Genomic DNA, 20,737 nt, shown 5'->3' on the forward strand with positions numbered 1-20,737 from the left:
CTTTGTGTCATGGTTATTATTATTATTTTTTTTTTCGGTTACACTTTATTTTCATGGTCCTATTCGGACATTCTGTTAACGATGTAAGTAGCCTAACATGTAAGCAATATACTGTAGCTCATCTACTTAGTAAAGTTTGTAATGGAAGCATGAAGAATAAGTGGAGCAAACCAGGCGAGTACAAACTATTCAAATTATATTTAAGTGAAGGGACAGTCAAAATTAAAAGAGTCTAGGCAGAAAAATGTACTTGTAGTTTAAAATGTATTTTCCCAGACAAAAAATAATATAGTGTGTGTTATACTGAATATATTATAATTATTTTACAACAACTTGTTAATGAATGCTACAGCAGAATGTAGAATGAGCTATCCTGATCTTATAAACTGATAATAATATTGAAGTATACTTCAGTTTTTACTAGGGTAAACAATTGTGTATTGTAACATACTATAATGTGCATCTTACCATATCATATATAGAATTATCTCAACAGATTCAGGTATTTAAAATAGTGTGGTTAAAAATACTAGTTTTTACTATAGCATTTTTGATAAGGGTTAGTATTGTAAAAGTTAAAGTAGTCAAGCAAAAGCTACAAACGAAAAATGATATTTTTGTCAATGAAAGTGAATGGAATTTGGCAAGGTTTTTGATTAGAAACACGAGTCATCAGGTGTATACTTCAACTAAAATATAGGGTAGCCTAATGTACAAATCTTCATAAACATGAATACAACCGTCACATAAAATCACTCACGTATTTTACACCGTCGCTTTACAACCATCTTTACCTCACCCTCATGTCGTTCCAAACCCAAGTTCGTCTGCGTGAGGCAAATATTTTTTAAACAAATTCTACTTACTCATTTAAGAAGCTGTTCCCTGAAGAGGTAAACCCAAATTATTCGGAGAATCGGAGTGAAGAGGTTCAAATTATTTCCTTTCGAAAAAAGAAGCTCCGAAATCTGGAGGAATCATGTTCATTCCAAACTTCAAAAGGCACGTGACACAACCATGTCAACAAATGACACCAAAAACCATGCAAGTTAAACCATGATAACCACAAACTCTGGTAATACAAATTTTAATTAATCCCAAAGTCCGCAATAGTATTTAGATCTAGCTTTGATACAGTATGTAAGCTGAGATAGCATATTTCAGTGATGCAGTCTGACGCAATGCACTCAATAAAGCTGGTGACGTCACTGTAAGGGGTAGGGTTGGGGTTAAATCCAAGGTAAATTATTACTGTAGTAAAACCAAGGTAAATTTGTATGTGTTGTTCTGTAAAACAGATATTTAAAACCTGCTTGAAGTGCAGGAATAATCAGGTGCAGTATGTAAATTTGGCGCCCAGTGGTTAAACTAGGTATTGCACTCCTGGATCAAAACAAAAGCAAGCGCAGGTTGCCAGATTAACACATATCAGTGAGTCAGCATGTAAATTTAATAATGTTAAAGAGGACTAATATGTAATAAATAGATTATAAACCTTACCACTTTGTGAGTGAGTCCATATTCTGTGCTTCTGAATGACTGTTTAAATGTCTGTCGTGTTTCATCTGGTGCGAACAGCCAAATTGCTCATCACTGCAAATCTCGTCACGTATGACATGTTGGTAGTTGAAACGGTAGGCTACAAAAAATGTATTTGTTTTGAAAGAATGAATTATTAATAAATAAATAATTTGCTTCCGTCTATGACGACGATGCCATTGTCCATCGGGATGTTTCACATTAGACATCGTACAATGCCAAATTGTTCCACATCGCCCAACCCTAGTTCCTAATGTTTGTATTATTTGCTAATTAATAACCTCAAGTGGAACTCTGAATCTGCATCTCATTTCGTAGTCTGCTACTGTCCACCGGAGGTCACATTTCGGTCACGGACGCATGCTTTGAGAGCCTTTCTGAATGAATAAATGGAACACGTGTGTGAAATGCAAGAGTGGACCTATATGTCAAGCAAGCATGATTGAAATTGCATGACAAAATGTGTTCTGAAGAGATGAAATTTACATGAAGATGATTCATTATTTAAACAGTTTTCATTTTGGGATAAACTAACCTACCTTACACTCTAATAGGCTAATCTAGCAGCTAGTGGTAAATTTACGCTCCATTATTTGGCGTTTACTGTAAGTGTTGATAGAAAGCTGACACATGACAAGAAACGTACAGTACATATCACACCTTTATTGTATTTTTCATTAAATATGTTGATTTGCTAGCGCCACCATGGCAACAAATTATGAAGTTCACATCCTCATATTGGCGTTGAGGTTCTGTAAGTATCAGCAGAGGAAATGTCTTTAAGAAGAGAAAAAGGAACATGGAGAAACGGAAAGTACGGTGTTGGCATAGTCCAGTGGTGGTGAGGTTTTTCCTCAAGGAAGACCGTTCCATTCCGACATCGCTCTCTATGACATCATCTTCCAATTAAGTGGCGCACAGACACAATGTCGCCACTAGGGGCAGTGTGCATGCTTGAAATTCAGACTCGTTCGCTTTCGCTCTTCTTGCCATAGACGAAAATAATGTCGGGAGAAATCAAAAGCACAAATATGCGTGAAAATGATACATGTAGTTTCTCATAAGCTACTTATATTTCGTTTTCTCATACAGCCATGATATAAAGTCAAAGGATAATATTTTCACAGCCACTCAATATAGGAAAATTAAGCTACATAGATCTGAAAGTAGGGTGATACCTATAGATATGTCGGGTCGTAATGATGAAAATCGCTATCATCATTACAGTATCAGAGCCTTATGATATCGATAGAAATAAAACTTTGATAAGGAAACCATGAATTACACAACATAAACAAGAGCAGAAAGAAAAAACTCCCAGCATGGTCATTCAGAAAATAGTCCTCCATGCATTACCCAATGCTTGTCAGTTTGATGTATCGTATTTGCTACATTCTCTTTGATATCTGTGTGTTGTTGTTTTTTTCTTCTCATATTCTATGACATAAAGGTAAACATACAGTCCATATTAGTATTCTGCAGTTCTCTTAAATCAAGTTAAACCAAGTAAGAGCCAAACATTGTATAAGCTAGCGAATATAAACAAAGCTTTTTGACGGCAGTTACTAAAGTTTTCAATTTTGCTGTAAGCCAGAATTTAAAGTACATATTTTTAAAAGTTTCTTAAAGTTTCTTTTTTTTTTTTTTTTTTTAAGATTTTTATTTTATCGTTTTTTTATCTGAACGATCACGACATATGTACATCACCAGAACAATAGCAAGCTCAATATTAACATTCTTATCTTTCAAAAGTTGATATATTGCACACACATAAATAGACATAAAAATACAGTACAGACTTGGGGGGGAAAGGTGATTCTCTTTACATATCTATACATTTAAAATGCATACCAAAACAGCTTAAAAAAAGAAAGAGAAAATCAAATGTTAAAAATACACTCCTTTTAATAATGTCCATATACTGTATGCGAATGGCCTGCGGGTTTTGGTGATGAACTTTAGCAAAATGCTTGAACTCTCTGGTCCATGTGCGAAAAAACATGTAAACGACCCTCAAGGGGGAAGGGTGGGTGGGCGTGGTTGTTGGGAGTGGGCGTGGCTTAGCAGACACACCTCCAGCTTGACTGACGGACGGTTGGGTTTTTGCTGATGGTTTCTCCTCAGTTGGGAAAAATTGAAGCTTAATATTCCATTAACTACAAAATATACACAAACACACATCAATAAAAGCTAGAAATCAACATGATGTTAAGTATTATTTGATAGTCATTTATGGTTTTCATTCATATGGTTCTCATTTAGTGCTGTGGTGACCAAACTCAGTCCTGGAGGACCGGTGTCCTGCAGATTTTAGCTCCGACTTGCCTCCACACACCTGCACAGATCTTTCTATACCTAGTAATGCTGCGGTCAAACTAGAGATTGAGCATGCAGATTTCTGCCATACAGTTCTGCGAAAAGGGGCAGGATTAAACAAGATTATTAGAAAATTTTAAAAAGCAAGCGATTGGTCAATATTTTAAACTTCTGTACAGAGAGATCATGTTTTGATTTTCGATTAATCTCATGTAATTACGTGATGCGATTTTGAGTTCACCAAAGTTGAACTTTGCAATGCAGCAGCCTGCAAAACTTAGTGCTTAGAGCTTGCATTGCCTGTCCGACGCATTCCCGTGCATATAAATGGAAGTCTATGGGGCGAAAAGTGCAGTGTGAGCTTGGATTAAGAGCTTGATTAGCTAACCCAAGTGTGTCTGATTGGGTTTGGAACTAAACTTTGCAGAACACCGGCCCTCCAGGGCTGAATTTGGGCACCCCTGATTTAGTGCAAGTTCTAAAACACATAATTTTTTTGTCTCCATTTACAGCACCATTCAAACGTTTGGGTCTTCAAAAAGTCTTATTCTCTTCCAGGATTTATAAATAAATAAACACAGTAAAAACAGTAATATTAAATATTAATATATTAGAATTTAGATTAGAATGCATATTGGCAAATGTTTGGTGTCACATGATTCTTCATAAATAATTCTAAAATGCTGAATATGTGCCAACTATGCCAACTTAAAAGCAATTGTGCTTTGCAATATTTTATTAATTTTGAAGATTTAAAAAAAATATATATTTTGTAACATTACAAATGTCAATAATTATCATGAAGTGCATCCATCCTACAATAAAAAAATCTGATTAAATTATGAATTTTAATATTATTGTTGTTAATTAATAACTTAATGACTCCAAATATTTGTACAGTTTTAGACTGAACAAATAATTACAGCTCTATTACTTGAATCCTGAGATTGAAAATGTATATTTTTTTTAAAGACAAATTTAATAAATTAAATGCTAAAAACATGTTAAAGATCATTCATGGAAATAAGCCTTTTGGACAAACATCACCATAAAGAGTTGAAGTCAAAATTATTAGACCTCCTGTGATTTTTATTTTCTTTATTTTTCAATTATTTGCCAAATGATGTTTAACAGAACAAGGACATTTTCACAGTATTTACTATATTTTTTCTTTTTTCTTCTGACGAAAGTCTTATTTGTTTTATTTAAGCTAGAATAAAAGAGTGTTTTAAAAAAAAAATTAATTGTCTGAAAAACATTTTAAGGTCACAATTATTAAATATATACAATATTTTTTTAAATATTTTTTAAATATATACTTTTATATATATATATATATATATATATATATATATATATATATATATATATATATATATATATATATATATATATATAAAATTATTAAATATATACAATTTTTTTTTTTTATTATTTAGATTAGAGTTTTTGTCTTGTTTCTAGTATAAATATCTAAAATTTCTTATATCAAGAAGAATTTTCTAGACAAGCAAAACATACTGTCTTGTTGTGAGAAATAATTTGCCAATATTAAGTGAGTTTTTCCTTAAAACAAGTAAAATAATCTGCCAATAGTGTAAGAAAAATAATCGTACGTCAAAAGAAAAAACTAAATTAATTTGCTTACCCCACTGGCAGATTATTTTGCTTGTTATAAGAAAAAACTCACTTAATATTGGCATATTATTTCTCACAACAAGACAGTATGTTTTGCTTTTCTAGAAAATTCTTCTTGATATAAGAAATTTTAGATATTTATACTAGAAACAAGACAAAAAATCTAAGCAAGAAAAGCATTTTTTGCAGTGTATCTAGCCTAATCAACCTAGCTAAGCTTTTTAATCGCCCTTTAAGCTGAATACTGGTAACTTGAAAAATGTCTAGTAAAATAATATGTACTGCATCATAACAAAGATAAAAGAAATGGGTTATTAGGAATTGGTTAAACTGTTACACTGTAAAATCCGATAAGTCAAGGTAACTCAAACCATTTGAGGAAACCGATTGCAACAAACCATTTAAGTTCAAAAACTAATCCTAATGAATACTGTGAATTTACTCTATTTAAGTAAACGAAGCAATTTAAGCACAGTTATAACCAATAACTCAAACCAACTGAGTACTGTAAAACTCAGTAAGTTCAGGCAACTCAAACCGTTTAAGGAAACCAATTGCAACAAACCATTTGAGTTAAGAAACTAATCTATATAAGTAGTGTGAACTCACTCCATTTAAGTTGAAGTAACTTTCAGTCAACTTTGAGTAAATTTCACTCATTTAATTGAATAAAGTTGACTGTAGGTTTTTGCAGTGTATGTTTAGAAATGTGTTGGAAAAAAGATCTTATTTCTGTTAAACAATATTTACAGAAGGGCTAATAATTCAAGAGGGCTAATAATTCTGACTTCAACTGTACATGAACATTAGAGATGCTCTATGAGTCTTACTTGATGGGCACACTGGGGGCTCCAGAGCGATGAAAGTGGATGTTCAGCCACTTGCCATCTCGACGGTGCCAGACACGGGTCTCCTCCGACTGCATGGTGCGTGGCATCCCGCTGCCATCCATGTACTGGGTCAAGCGGATGTACGCGATACAGGCCGCATCCTCCCCAATCAGGTGCACATGAGGGTTCAGAAGGATAGTGTGTACAGGTTTGTTACCTTTGGAGAGCGCTGGAGGGAAGGACTGAAATGAATAACTTCTTCCAATGTACAGTACTTATTGTGTAAATACATCCTTTTACTTAAATAACTTCATGTAACTAATTCCTGCAATTACAATGTTAACTATCTCTTACAACACAGATGTCAAAGCCAGTTCCTGGAGGGCCGGAGCTCTGCACAGTTTAGTTCCAACCCTAATTAAACACACCAGATCAAACTAATCGTGCTTCAGGCTTATTTGAAATCTGCAGGTAAGTGTGTTGAAGCAGGGTTAGAACTAAACTGTGCAGGGTTGCTGCCCTGCAGGACATCTTACACCAGGAATGTCCAGACTCGGTTCTGGAGGGCCGGTGTCCTGCAAAGTTTAGTTCCAATCCCAATTAGACACACCTGGGTTAGCTAACCAAGCTCTTACTAGGCAGTCTAGAAACATCCTTGCAGGTGTGTTCAAGCAAGTTGGAGCTAAAATCGACAGGACACCGGCCCTCCGGGACCTTACACCATAACCCACACTTAAACCAACCCAGACCGTCAACGCAATAGCCTAGTTGTTAGCGCACTGATATATGGTGCAGTAGCACTTCAGGGCATCCAGAGTTCGAATCCGGGCTCGAGGACATTTCCCGACCCTACCCCCTCTCTCTCTCCCACTTAGTTTCCTGTCTAAAATACTGTACTGTCCTATCCTCTCAATAAAAAGGCAAAAATGCCAAAAAAACAAACAAAACAAAAAAACAACCCAGACCACCAAACCAGTCCCTAACCCTACCCAGGGGCGGACTGGGACTAAAAATCAGCCCTGGCACTGTAGCCACACCAGCCCACATTACCACACCGACACAGCCCCACCCAAGGACACGCACATTCACTACTTATATTGGTGTACAGATGGAAAAATGATATAAGCAGTACACTATTTAAGAGATATTTAAACATTTAATGTATGTGACTGGAACAAAAGCAACCCATTTATATATGCAATCATGTCATTCATTTTCTTCTCGGCTTAGTCCCTTTATTAAACTGGGAATCAGCAACTTATCCAGCATACGTTTTACACAGCGGATGCCCTCAAAGCTGCAACCCATTATACTGGGTTACCCAATTCACAATTGGCCTACCCAATTCACCTATAGCATGTGTTTGGACAGGAAACCAGAAGGAAATCCACGCGAACATGCAAACTCCACACAGAAACACCAACCGACCCAGATGAGGCTCAAACCAGCGACTTTCTTGCTCTGAGGCGACAGCACTACCTACTGCGCCATCACACTGACCCCTTTTGAGACTAGTTCAGTAAATTTTATGTATTTGGCAATGTCTGACTTGACTGCCTTTCCCTTTTCTTTTCTTTTTTTGCACTAACTGTTTGTTCAACATTCTTGCCAGATTTTGATTACATCCGAGTAGCCTCAGATTGGGTCGGCCCATCTCGAAACATTTACTATTATTTTAACTATTATCACCATCATCATCATAATATTCACATCTCGCACTAGATAAAAGCTGCCTACATTTAAAAAACAATACATATGAAAAAATAAATAAATAAAATAGGTGACCAGCCCACATTTAAAAAATGGTCTGGCCCTTCTGGCATTTGCCAGAATTGCCAGATGGCCAGTCCGCCCCTGACCCTACCCATTTCCCACCTCAAGAGCACCAGAAGAGATCTGGTTATCAATACATTATGAACATTTTAGGTACATTGTATTTTTATTTTGATGCAAGTACATAATAGTTAAGGACACTTAATATAAAGTGGGACCAATTTTCATAAAGTTACTGAACTGGCTGAATCAATAAACCAACTGACACGAGTTATAATATAATAGCTGACTTGAATAACAATGCTGTTACTTCTGCACAGAAGAATTTATCCCATATCTGATGAAGTCTTAATTATGGACTGATTATTCATTTCCCATTCAATGCTGTGAAGCTGTATAAACTACCTGACAAAAGTCTAGTCGGCTATCCAAGTTTTTTATCCTGCTTAAGAATTTGCCCTCTCCTTTGGTTTGTAAAGTATGGGCAGTACAAATGTCTTAATACCCCATGCTGTTGATGTTGCCATCCACACTGCAGATCTCTCGCATGCCACCATTCTGAATGTAACCCCAAACCATGATTTTTCCTTCACCAAATTTCACCAATTTCTGTGAGAATCTCGGGTCCATGCGGGTTCCAATAGGTCTTCTGCAGTATTTGTAATGATTGGGATGCAGTTCAACAGATGTTTCACCTGAAAAACCTACCTTCTGCCACTTTTCCAAATGATCAACTAGAAGTCAAGTTATTTATGTACATTATATACAACTGGGATCGACGTCAAGACTTTTGTCAGGTTGTGGATAAATCGCTATATAAAGAAATCTAACTTGAAACAAATATACGTCTACATACCGTTTTCAAAGTAGAACCTGTGGAAATCATGCCCCTCCACCAGGTTTCCCAAAGCTTCAGGCTCAAAGGAAGTAAGACCAGGATCGCAAATCTTTCTGTAAAGAAAAAGAGCAGAACGTAAAATAAAATAATTGTGTTCATTTGGGAAAAACACTAATATAAAAGCAGCAGGCGCGCTCCACTTTTTAAATCAATCTAAACATATGCGGCTGAACATATTCATATAAGCTTCCTTCTGATGTCCAATCTGCCAATCAAAAGCTGTAATTAACTGAGGCTTGGATCTAATTATAGATGGAGCGCCTGTTGTGAAAAGGTGACCATTAAATATAATCTCCGTAATCAAGAGAAAATGGAGCAATGCATTAGAGTTCTCAAGGGTCATATGGACGGGTTTGTGTTCACTCACGCATAAGCCTCAAAGTCGCCGTTGTTGATGGATTCAATCAGCTGCTCTGTCACCTTTATGATCTCCTGCTTTCGAGCTGAAACACACAGAGAAGTCTAGCGCGTGAGATACAGTATTATTAAGAAACATCCCAACTCATTTCTCAATTTATACAATCCACAAAAATGCAAACCTTTGTTTAGAAAGCACCAGACAAATTTTAAACAGTGAACCCTCATAGCATTTGTTTTCGTTATCAAGTTATTTGCTGAATTCAGGGCTGGGTGATATATTTAATATTTGTAATGATTTATGAAGGATGTAATGAAGTTTATACTATTTTTATGTTGTGATTAAGGTATTTTTACAATTAATGTTGTGTATTCATTCTTATTTTTGTTATTAGAGTTCATAAATATGACTGTTTTAATGTAGGGTTTAATTTTAACATCAGTTAAAAAAAAAAAAAAAAAAAACAATTAACCAGTTTAATGGATTACACAAAATTGTTCATTTTGATTAATTACTTAATTGAGGACAAACAGAATCAGAGATTTTTGTGCATCATTAACCTATTCACAATGTTGGCAAATTACTGACAAATATATGCATTTAATTATAAAGTAAATATTTTTTTTTGTTCATTTTGTGAAAATAGTGTGAAAAAAACCTGCCTTGGTTATTAAACTAAAAAAAATGGCAGGGTAAAATTGTACAATAAGGTAATGTCAATTTAATACATTTAAAGAGATAGTTCACCCAAAATTAAAAATTCTGTTATCGTTTATTCATCCTCCACTTGTTGCAAACCTGTTTCAAAGAGTTTCTTTTAGTTGAACACAAAGTAAAAAAGTAAAAAGGCAGCGTAATGTTTTCCTCCTATGGATGTCAATGGCTGCTTTTTCCCCTAAATTCTTTAGAATGTCTTGTTTTGTGTTCAGCAGAAGAAAAAACACTGAAAAAAGTGTTGCATGCAGAACTGTTGCAAACAATTTATTTGTATTGAATTTAAACAAACAAATTAAGTTTAATAATGTTCTACTTAATTTGTTTGTTTAAATTCAATACAAATTAATTGTTTACAACCACTTAACATAAAAAAATTTGTAAATCCGAGGAATCATCTTTGAATAATTTTTTTCAGTGTAGAGTCTAAGTGAATGGAGAGGAAATGTTTATTTTTGGCTTAACTATCCATTTAATAATTGACACATTTATTTACACATTGATAAAAATATGTATTGTAAAAATGCAGGGCTCCACACAATTCATTCATGTTGTCTCAACACAAAACTCAACAAATTTAAGTAGACTGAACATAAAACAATTAAGTTGACCACAAAAAAATCTCAAAAATCGTATTGTTTCAGCTCATTTTAAATAAGTTATGGATTTTTTTGTGTGTGTTATTTAATGTGATATGAGCTTTTGTGAATGGATTAAAAAAATAAATACTGTAAAAAATGTATTTTTCATTGGTAGCTATTGCAGATATATGCAATATCACTCTGAAAACTGGACTGACACAGTTTCAATTTACTGGAACTACTGTATGTTAAGCTGCTTTGACAATCTACATTGTACACTAAAAAAAAAAAAAAATTCTGCAAAATTGTTGCAAAAAATGTAACTCCACAAATTAAATGTAGAAACAAACTTAATTTATGTGTTTCAATCCAAATTGTTTACAACCATTTACCTTAAAAAAATTGTAAATCCAAGAAATTATCTTTAAATAATTTTTTTCAGTGTAAAAGTGCTATAGAAATAAAGATGAATTAAATCAAACTGAATTAGCTAATGAGACTTACTGTACAGTGTTACAATACACAACAAAAAAGCTAACTAAAATTTACACATTTTCAACTTATTGATTCACAACATCTACAAAACAATTTCAAACTTTATATGCAGTTTGGATTTTCACTCAAATATATATATATATAAATATATATATATATATATTGCTGGTGGTTCAAACTACTTATTTAAAATGAGCTGAATTAGCACAATTCCGCTTTTTGGGGACAACTTAATTGTTTTATGTTCAATCCACTTAAATTTGCAGAAAACAAAACACAAAAACAATAAAGTTAACTTAATCGACTTGTGTTGGGACGACATGAAGGAATTATGTGAGACCCAGCATTTTTACAGTACTTATTAGCACTGTAAGGCAGTTTGGGGAGTTGAAAAATAATGTATATCACCCAGCCCTAAATCTGGCCTATACAGAGGTTGTGTGAATTTCACATGTTGACAATTTACCCTCTGTAGTAGTTCTGTTCACTGTGTTGTTATTTAAAAAAAAGTCGTTTTGACACTCGATAAACAAAGGGGCACCCAAAGGAAAGTGTATTCCAGAAGTCCTAGTGCTCTACGATGAGTTTCAGAATGAGCAGTGTTTACTGGTAGAAAATCACAGGCAACACTTTCATTCAAAGAATTAAAGGTTCGATTTACCTTTATTGATAACTTGGCAAGCTGAGGGACAGCAAAAAGATGGCTCATAATTGGTCAAAAAGGCAGTTTCTTATGAAAGCACCAAAGAAAACCAGTGCAATGTATCTACGTCTACTGATGATGACATAATAACTCCAGCCCACCGGGCAAAAAGACGTTAAATGCACTTTGCACTTAATATTTAACAGTTGGTTTAATGTGAAATATTAATTCTATCATTAAATCACTCATTCTCCAGCACTGAGTTTATGGTGTCTGCAAATTAATAGATGAAAAGAAAAAAAGGAATGGATACGTCTTCTAGCTGATGTCTTTCGCCCGGAAGGCACTGAATGACAAATGAGATGGAAAAGGGGTTTGCGGCTTTTAAATGAGAAGAAGAGGACTTTACTTTTCTTCAGAAAAGCATTCCATTTAATGCTTGTTTCCTTTTACAATGGACATGCTTTGTAACATGGGGCCTTCAACCTTTTTTCAACATCATTTTCATTACTCAGCATAATGCGGCTGTTAGCATGGGTGGAAACGCCATTCTCCTCTGTGTTTCATAAGATATCAAAAAAGTTTCGTTTGAAAGTGAACAATAACAGAATTAGAGCCCTCAATTTTGTTAATTTGGTCTGTTTATTTATCAAATCATTACTATTATATTTATGTGATGCCAATGAATTATCTATGCTTTTAATATACTTTTTAAAAAATCATCATGTGAAACACAGAATCTGACAAAATGCATTTTGTCACATGGTCACGTCAAAATAAAGTGCCAACAGAATCTGACGTTGAAAAACAGCGTATTGTCCTTTCAATACTGGTTTAGGTCCATTCCATATTACTGAGCTTGAACAAATCCAAAGAGATTCTATTTGTCTGAATGTACACAAATAAATCTAGACTTTTTTAGTTTTTTCAGGCTGGATTGGTGGGAGGGGGAGAGATACTGAACAGAAGGAGCAAACATCAGGCTCTCAGGCATGGAGCGGGATGGGATACCGAAACAAGCACACTCCTAGTGCAGTGGATCTCTCCATATTAGGAATGTTGGGTGCAATACAGGATAATGCAGAATCTAGTCCTGAGACACAGGGGCAAAAGGTCAACTGAACAGTTTTTAGCAACCCAGGCTCATTGGAAATACGTGGCTCATGCTACATTTTCGCAAAACGGTTATGTTGCACATGTTATAGTTTCTGATGATAAATCCTCTAGAGGGAGCTGTCTACATTTTGGGGAATCAGAAATACGTTACTTTGGCTGTGTTTTGTAATACATGTCATTTACATGTTCTTCTTATACACATCCATAAGAAGACGGGGCTTGTCGTACAGATCACCTTGACATCGACTGACCTAAGCCCTTTCCTAAACATAATAGGCTGTTTTTAATCACGTGGTTCTGGTGACGTGTGAAATTCAGATGGAGGGAAACAAAGAGGAAAGTCACTATTTTTGCGATTTATAACATTTTTCAAGGAGATATAAATAGAAATTAACTATGTTGTGCATGGTCCTTATTTCATGAAGAAGGCCGAGTTTTCTACTGAACTAAACTATATTTGCCTGTGATCGATGTGGTACATAAAAATCTGAAAAATACTACAGTAAATACAAGTGTTTGGAAGCGCACTATAGATAATTACTTAAATTAAGCTGTCTTAGTAATTATATTGTTGCTGTGGTACAACACAACTGTAGTAATAAACAAATTATTCAACTGGCTTCAGTTTTCTATGCTATAATCACTATGCACCACAGTTTATAGTAACATTACAGCAGGCACGTGCACACATAGGCCTCAACCTGTGCAGTGCACATGCCCTTTTTAGTCTTCCAAAATAATCTGAAGTGCCCCAGCGACACCCCCAGACCCCCACCTAGCCCCCCTAGCGCTCTTCAGTTCTCGCGTGACATCAACACCACCAACCCCCCACCCCCCCAACTCCACGTACTCCACCCAACTGACCCATACCTACCACCCGCCCCATCCCACATTATCCCCCCCAACACTACGCTCTTCAAAAAAATTTTCCTGCACATGCCCCTTGGATAGTCTCTGCACGGGGCTGCATTACAGTATTTACTACAGTTTACTAGTTTACTATGCTACAGTATTCGGTAACATTAATTAACAAAGAGTTGTACAGATTATGCACTTTACTGTTCATAAAATTTTATATTTTAAAGTAATATAGTTTTTTTTTCCCATGTGGATAACTTCTATACATCACAAAATAACACAAAAGTGTGAACGCACAGTCTATATTATTATTCATTTATTTATTTTTGTAAGGTGGGACAAGTGCACCACAATAATAACCATCTAGTGTTGTCGCAAGTGTTGCATTTATTTTTTGTTCTGTTGATAAATTTACCATCAACAAACATTCACCACTGCTGCGCATCTCAGTGTTCACGTTACATTTGTTTATTTTGCCGAAACGCCAGTAAAGACTTGGATTATAGCAAAACGAGATGGATATTTCATTGCAGCGATTACATGGCATGGTACGTTATTTATATTCTCCTGGATTTTGTATAAGTGTGGTGGTGTTTGGATCTGATTCCTATAGAACACATGAACATTTATAAACATAGCTAGGCCTGTGTATAATATTTATTGGTGCTCTCAAACGAATTATCGCATTCAAAAAAAGCTTGTACACATGGATGTATTGAAACAGTGTTTATTACTTTTTTTGGCGGATTTAAAGAATTATGAACAACATAAAACAGAAACATTTTGATGTTCTGATAGCGATTCCTATGTAAAAGAATCACTTCCTGCCCTCCATGTGAATTTGGAGCATCAATCAATGATGTCATGTGAAAACAACCTATTCATAGAGTATTCAAATTGCATCGCAGCCACATAGTCAACCCAAGCTCATTCTAGAAACGTAGCCCCGCGGACGTTTCTGGAGACCGCGATTTACATGGCTGGAGGTACGTACGGCCGCATTTAGTTTTTTTTCGAGCGAACGCTGCGGGGCGGTGTGACGCCACTCCGCTCCTCCTCTTCGCGCTCGCCGGCCGACGACTCGCCTCCGAGTGGAGGGCTTTCCCGATGCAACCAGTTTGTCCGCTTAGCTCACAGCGTTGTGTCGGCGGAGCGGAGGCCCCAGAGGAGGAGGAGCCGGCCGCGGGGACGACAACTGGGATGGAGTCCGGGGAACAGCGGTTCCAGAAATCAGGTAAGATGAAGAACTGCATGAAAACAATATTTTTTTTTCCATTTGACAATATGTCTCTGTAAATATTAGCAGTGTGAAAAGGAACAGAAGTTGCTTGTGTCATACTACCTTCCTTCATTTTACCTTGAAACTGCAAATAAATGTATGTTGAAGTGTTTTTTTTTTTTTACAAAAATGTAGACTGAAAATACATTTCCAATGAGCCTGTGTTGGTTTTTAGAGTAAAAGAGGTTAGTTAGTGGTGCAACTGGAAGGCCACAAGCACCTATAAAGAACTTTTTTTACCAAAAATAAAGGGTATCAAACTCCAAAAAAAGGTCTTTCTCCCACGTTGAGGGCATTTGACGGTGTAGAGCATGTTCAAAGAACATTCTGGTGCTTGCACATCACAACCTGATTATTGAGCATCTATTGATTTAGAGGTTTGCTTTTTAATCCATCAGGCTTTTCTAACACATGCTACACGCATCTATGTCTCCCTCTCCTTCATAGACTGTGCTTTTGCTTTTAAAAGAAGCTGTCAAAATGGCTTTTAATATCAGTCTAAATTAGAGTTGTACTCTCGCTCTACAACTACAGTGAGTTATGCTGAAATCTTACAGTGCACAGCCAATGAGGAACAGGCCGACACAAACGTGTGTCTGATAGAAGCAGCTGGATGGATTAAAACATTCGGAGCGCTGATGAAGAATCAAGTTTGGAGTTGTCAATTCGAGAATATCCCTAAAAAGTCCTGATTTGAGTTGTTGAGGGGCCTCTTGTTCATACAGGGGGGTTCGAAGCATTTGAGCGACGTTAGGGGAGGACGGGGTGATTTTGTCTCCTGCCCGTTACGGACTTACTCTGCACCGAGGAGTTGGGCGCCTGCTTGGGCTCGGAGTTTTGCGGGCGGCCAACCGAGGGTTGCCAGATTGAATTAATGCTGAGGTTTCCAAAGCGTCTGGCTGTACATTGAACCAATGAGAGGAAGAAACAACAGGAGCAGGACAAACGAAAAAGAAGACATTTCAAATAGCACACTCGACAAGAAATACTGAAACAGACACCCTTAAGCAGGGAAACGAACGAAGGATGACGGGGAGGGAGGAATGGAAGCAACGGGCAGAACTTGAGTACAAATTCGGTGGGGAAATAAAACAAGAGAGGGTGTACATATGACTGAGGAGAAGCACAGATGAAAGACATATCGAGGAGGGACAACAGCAACAAACGGCACATCTACGGGCAGACGTACGGGCAGAGAGATACCAAGGTTTACCTTTAAGGTCTTCATCCTCAATAGTTGTGTTGGCACTCTCTGTAGACTCCTGGACAGATTTTAAAGAATACTCGTCAATCACTTTCAGTATTACCATGCATTTGTTGTGTTTATAATGACAATCTATTTTTTGAAACTGACACCTTCTGGGCCCTATTATACACCCGGTGTAATAAGGCGGTGTAATAAGAAATGTTTTGCGTGCTTTGTTGCTATTTTCAAACCAGTGCCACCATAATTTTCTTATTTTGCACCACGTTGTTTTAATAGCAAATCCATTTGTGCCACTTTGTGGACTTATGGGTGTGCCAGTCTAGAAAGGAGGTGTGTTAGGGCGCATTGTTAGCACGTTGCTACTGTGAAGAACTGAAATAGATTGCGCCATTGACCAACTAAAAGCTGGTCTAAAGTGCAGCGCAGAGCACGTAAGTTACTTATGCATGTCAAAACATTTATACATTGCTTAATACACACAGGATGTACATCAATACACAAATATCTTTACACATGAAAGAAAATAAAAGGATTAAAATGTCACAAAATGATTACTTTCTACATAAATATAAAAACCACTGCCTCCATTGCCTCTTCAATTTGCATTTGTTTAATCTTATTATTATTAGTAATAGTAGTAGCTGTTTTTTTATTATATGCGTATTTATATTTGTTTTAATAAAAACAAGTTTAATTTTGTCCATCTGTCCAGTTTTGGAGATGCATGCATCACCATATGGGGCATAAGAATAGAATGTGTGTTTGGATAAAACTCAGTGACCACACTTTGTTATTAATGTTAATTTATTCATTAGCTGGAAATTAAAACTGAATCTATAGTTACGAATTACGAACTATTTACGAATAAATAGTTTTGAATCAAATATTTAAGCTTAACAAACTAAATTAAATATGTAGGCTATTGGATATCTTCAGTGTGTACAACACAGTTTCCTTAGCTATGAAAGTAAATGAGTAAAGTAAAGAGTAAAAGTAAAATTAAGAGAAAGAGGTCAAATAGAGGAGGCTTGTTCTTTATCCTTGCGCTTCAGATGGTTTGTTTAACTGTTTTCTCACTAGTGAAGCATTCAGTTTTTTCATTTACAAAGTCCACCATTTAAATAGTAAATGCGTTTGGTATTTAAAGGGAATGTAGATGAGACTCTGATTTAATGAACGTTATGCTCAGAACACACTTATAACTCATTAAGAGAATAAGCACAACCCTGTTAGACCATGCGCTGCGGCGCAAAGCGTATTTTTCTGTCCATAAAATAGCAAAAGTGGATTCAGACTTGGTGTTTTTGCACCCTGCGCTTTAGGCTTTGCGCTTAGATGGTTAAAATAGAGCCCACTAAATGTGAATTTTGTCATTTTGGAGCACACTAGCTTATATATACAGTAACCTTATGTAAGGCTGCACAATATTGAAAAAAATATGACATTATAATATTTTACTTGTCTGTGATAAATATTGTGACATGAATAGTTTCACAAGACAGTTTAAATAGCACTATTTGATGGTTTTCTGGGAAGCCTAATGATATTCAGGTACAGAAATTGAATAATCACTATGCAATAAATGCTTTTCTTTGTCTCATTTTTAGTCTAATTTTCAAAAAAAAATATTGTTTTGTTTTCAACTTGTGAAGAAATAAATCAAACAAATCAACAAGCTAAATTATCTGCCAGTAAAATAAGTAAAATAATCTTGTTTTCACTTTGAAATGTAGATATTTGAACTAAAAACATGACAAAAATTATAAGATTTCTTTTTTTTTGGATTAATCACATATATTTCATGTACATACAGCAGTTTATACAATTCTGTGGCTCTTGTTTAACTATAATTGAGACACAACATTGCATATTTTGACAATTGCAGGTGCGCACACGGTAATATCGATGCTGAAATTATATATTGTGTAGCTCTAACCTCAAGACTAACAAATTGTTACTAACACCCCCCAAAAACTCTGATATTGGCTTCAGTTGGATTTTAACAATGAACATTACCTTGTTTCTGTCCACTGGGTTGTGGATCACGGTAGTTTGTGGCTCCTAAAAGAGTGAAAGGTAATACAAAATATTATTTGTATGTGGAAAAGAAGCTTAATAAAGCATAATGGCAGATAATGGCTGTGTACTAGACACAACATGCATGGAAAAGCAAATGATTTTTTGAAGCTATTGAAGGGGAAAAAACAAACCACTAAATACATCCAATCAGCAGAACAAGACTATCAAATGTAGACTCGTTATTTCCATTAGTGGTTTATTATATAGTACACGTGGAAAACAATCTGAATCTCAATCACAGCACACAAACTTAAAACACACACAATCTTCCATTCCTGCTAAGAAATAAATCACATTTCTTCCAAAAATAAACCTGGAGTATACTTAAAACATCTCTGCGTGTGGATTTGTCTAATAATATTTTTAAAGTCGACTCATTATTTGTGCATTGGTTATATAAAATGGCTTCATTGCAGTTTGGCTAATAAAACATGATGGAACAAAAATATCCTGTCGGTTTGAAGCATAATTAGAACTGCCACAGCCTTAACATATTTATAGTCAGCCTTTTCTAAGCTGAGCAATTCAAATGAAGTGTAATAGCAGTTACCAATAACACAAGAGATAGCAAAAGCATTGAGCTGTAATTTGTCTCATACCAAAATCTGACATATGGCAGACATTACATGTGAAATACATACAAAACAGTATCCTTCAAATGTACTTTTATTCAGCGTGGATGCATCAAAATGATTATAAAGTGATTATAAAGACAATTATGCTGTTATAAAAACATTCTGCTGCATATTTCCTATTCATCAACCAATCCTTAAAAAAATTAAAAATGATTATGCACATTTCTGAAGTAGGGCACCTTCTTCAAATGTTATCACTCGATTGAATGGCCGTTATCAGTGGTCATCAGCTGCTAGATATGGGCCAGTAGGGGCCTTCTGCGCCTACTGGTAGGTTCCACATGGTTAATTAGCTGTACTAATAGAGAAGACTCCAGATCCAGATCTGTCTTTACCAAGCGGCAACCTCCTACTCTCCCTCGTGATGCTAATACGGAAGTAAACGAAACTGCAATTCATAGAAATTGCTGCATAATAGAGCAAATTTCCAAAAAAGACACTTTATTGATATAGCATACAACCCAACAGATGTGAACAAAATGCCGCCAGTTGGCCACACCTAATTTGCGCTCTTCAGAAACCTTTGGTTGACGTCACAGATACTACGTCCATATCTTTTACAGTCTATGGTTTTTACATTACTGTGATGGTTGGGATTTGGGAAATTTAATAAATAATATGACCTCTACTAGCTGATATCTATCAGCTGATAACCACTGATAACGCCCATTCAATCAAGCGATAACATTCGGCTCAGGAGAGTAGTGATACCATATACTATCCTGTGATATTGATGACTGAAATAATGATGCTGAAAATTCTGCCATCATTAGATAAATAAATTACATCTTAAAATCTATTAAATTGGAAAAGGGTAATTTTTAGTTTTAAAAATATAAGTATTTAAATATAAATTTAATAGTATTTTTAGATCATGTAAATGCAGATTTGTGGGTTTAAAGAGTTTTATTAAATATGATCTTCACAATAACATCATGCAGTACATGCTTGAAATACAAACTAATGGCATATTTTGATATCAGTGCAGTGAAATTCATGAACAGTACATGGAAGTATATACTACGGCATATGTGTTTTTCATGTATTGCTTGCCATATCTACAAGATTTCAGTTAAGAATTATGCAAATTATTAAATAAATCTAAATAAAAGAAATTCTACAGACTTTGGATCAGCTTTTTTATCAGCTAGATCTTCTTTCCTTAAAAAAACATTTAAAAGAAACATTGGATCACTGCACTGAGGTAATCTCTACTCTAAATCACACATGCACACACTCACACACACACACACGCACACACGATAAATACAATACAATTAATAATCCTTTGAGCGGGACTGAGCGGAACTGACCATGTCTTGTCTAATCAACACCAGCTTAGTGAAGATTACATACACATGCTTGTCATTTGTCTAGGAAACATCATCTCCTGAGTGTGCTTGTGTGTGACAGAGAGGGAGAAACAGTCTGTGTGCGTCACCGTGTCGTCAGTCTGAGAGACGAGGGTTTACGTGCACGTCTGCGTCATTATGAAAGGCAATGTCAAGCTACACACAGCGAAGAGCTTTAAGCACATGACCCTATCAAAGCAATGCTAAAACCAGCCATGCACTGCAAAACATTTACTCCAAATACTTCAATTACGCGTCTGCAAATTTATCACATTGAGATTTAGCAAATGGGAAGTACAAAATGGGCAAAAATAGTACATCATGAAAGTGCAAGCAAAACCACAAGTTTTATATGGATTTTTTGCGCTTGAAATGGCATGTAACTACATCGATAGGAAACATCAAGCAGCCGCAATCACTTTTGAT

General features: G+C 35.6%; 1 protein-coding gene across 26 annotated transcripts in view; it reads right to left on the bottom strand.

Moving 5' to 3' along the window:
- Positions 1-2,182: 2,182 nt before the first annotated feature.
- camk2d2 (calcium/calmodulin-dependent protein kinase (CaM kinase) II delta 2) overlaps positions 2,183-20,737 on the bottom strand; it is a 71,614-nt gene continuing 53,059 nt past the window's right edge. For 6 of the 26 annotated variants that reach the window (XR_012398577.1, XR_012398544.1, XM_009306663.5 and 3 more), the window contains 8 exons: positions 18,262-18,306; positions 16,252-16,300; positions 15,836-15,937; positions 11,804-11,824; positions 9,362-9,437; positions 8,953-9,047; positions 6,324-6,552; positions 2,183-3,695 (listed from right to left, as the gene is read on the bottom strand). Coding sequence is in view for 19 of the 26 variants with exons in the window: in XM_009306663.5 (XP_009304938.1) it covers positions 3,692-3,695; positions 6,324-6,552; positions 8,953-9,047; positions 9,362-9,437; positions 11,804-11,824; positions 15,836-15,937; positions 16,252-16,300; positions 18,262-18,306 (621 nt within the window). In the remaining 7 variants the exon portion in view is untranslated. 26 annotated transcript variants of the gene reach the window in all.

The sequence above is a fragment of the Danio rerio genome, chromosome 1 (genome assembly GCF_049306965.1).
Source record: "Danio rerio strain Tuebingen ecotype United States chromosome 1, GRCz12tu, whole genome shotgun sequence".
Lineage (NCBI taxonomy): Eukaryota > Metazoa > Chordata > Actinopteri > Cypriniformes > Danionidae > Danio > Danio rerio.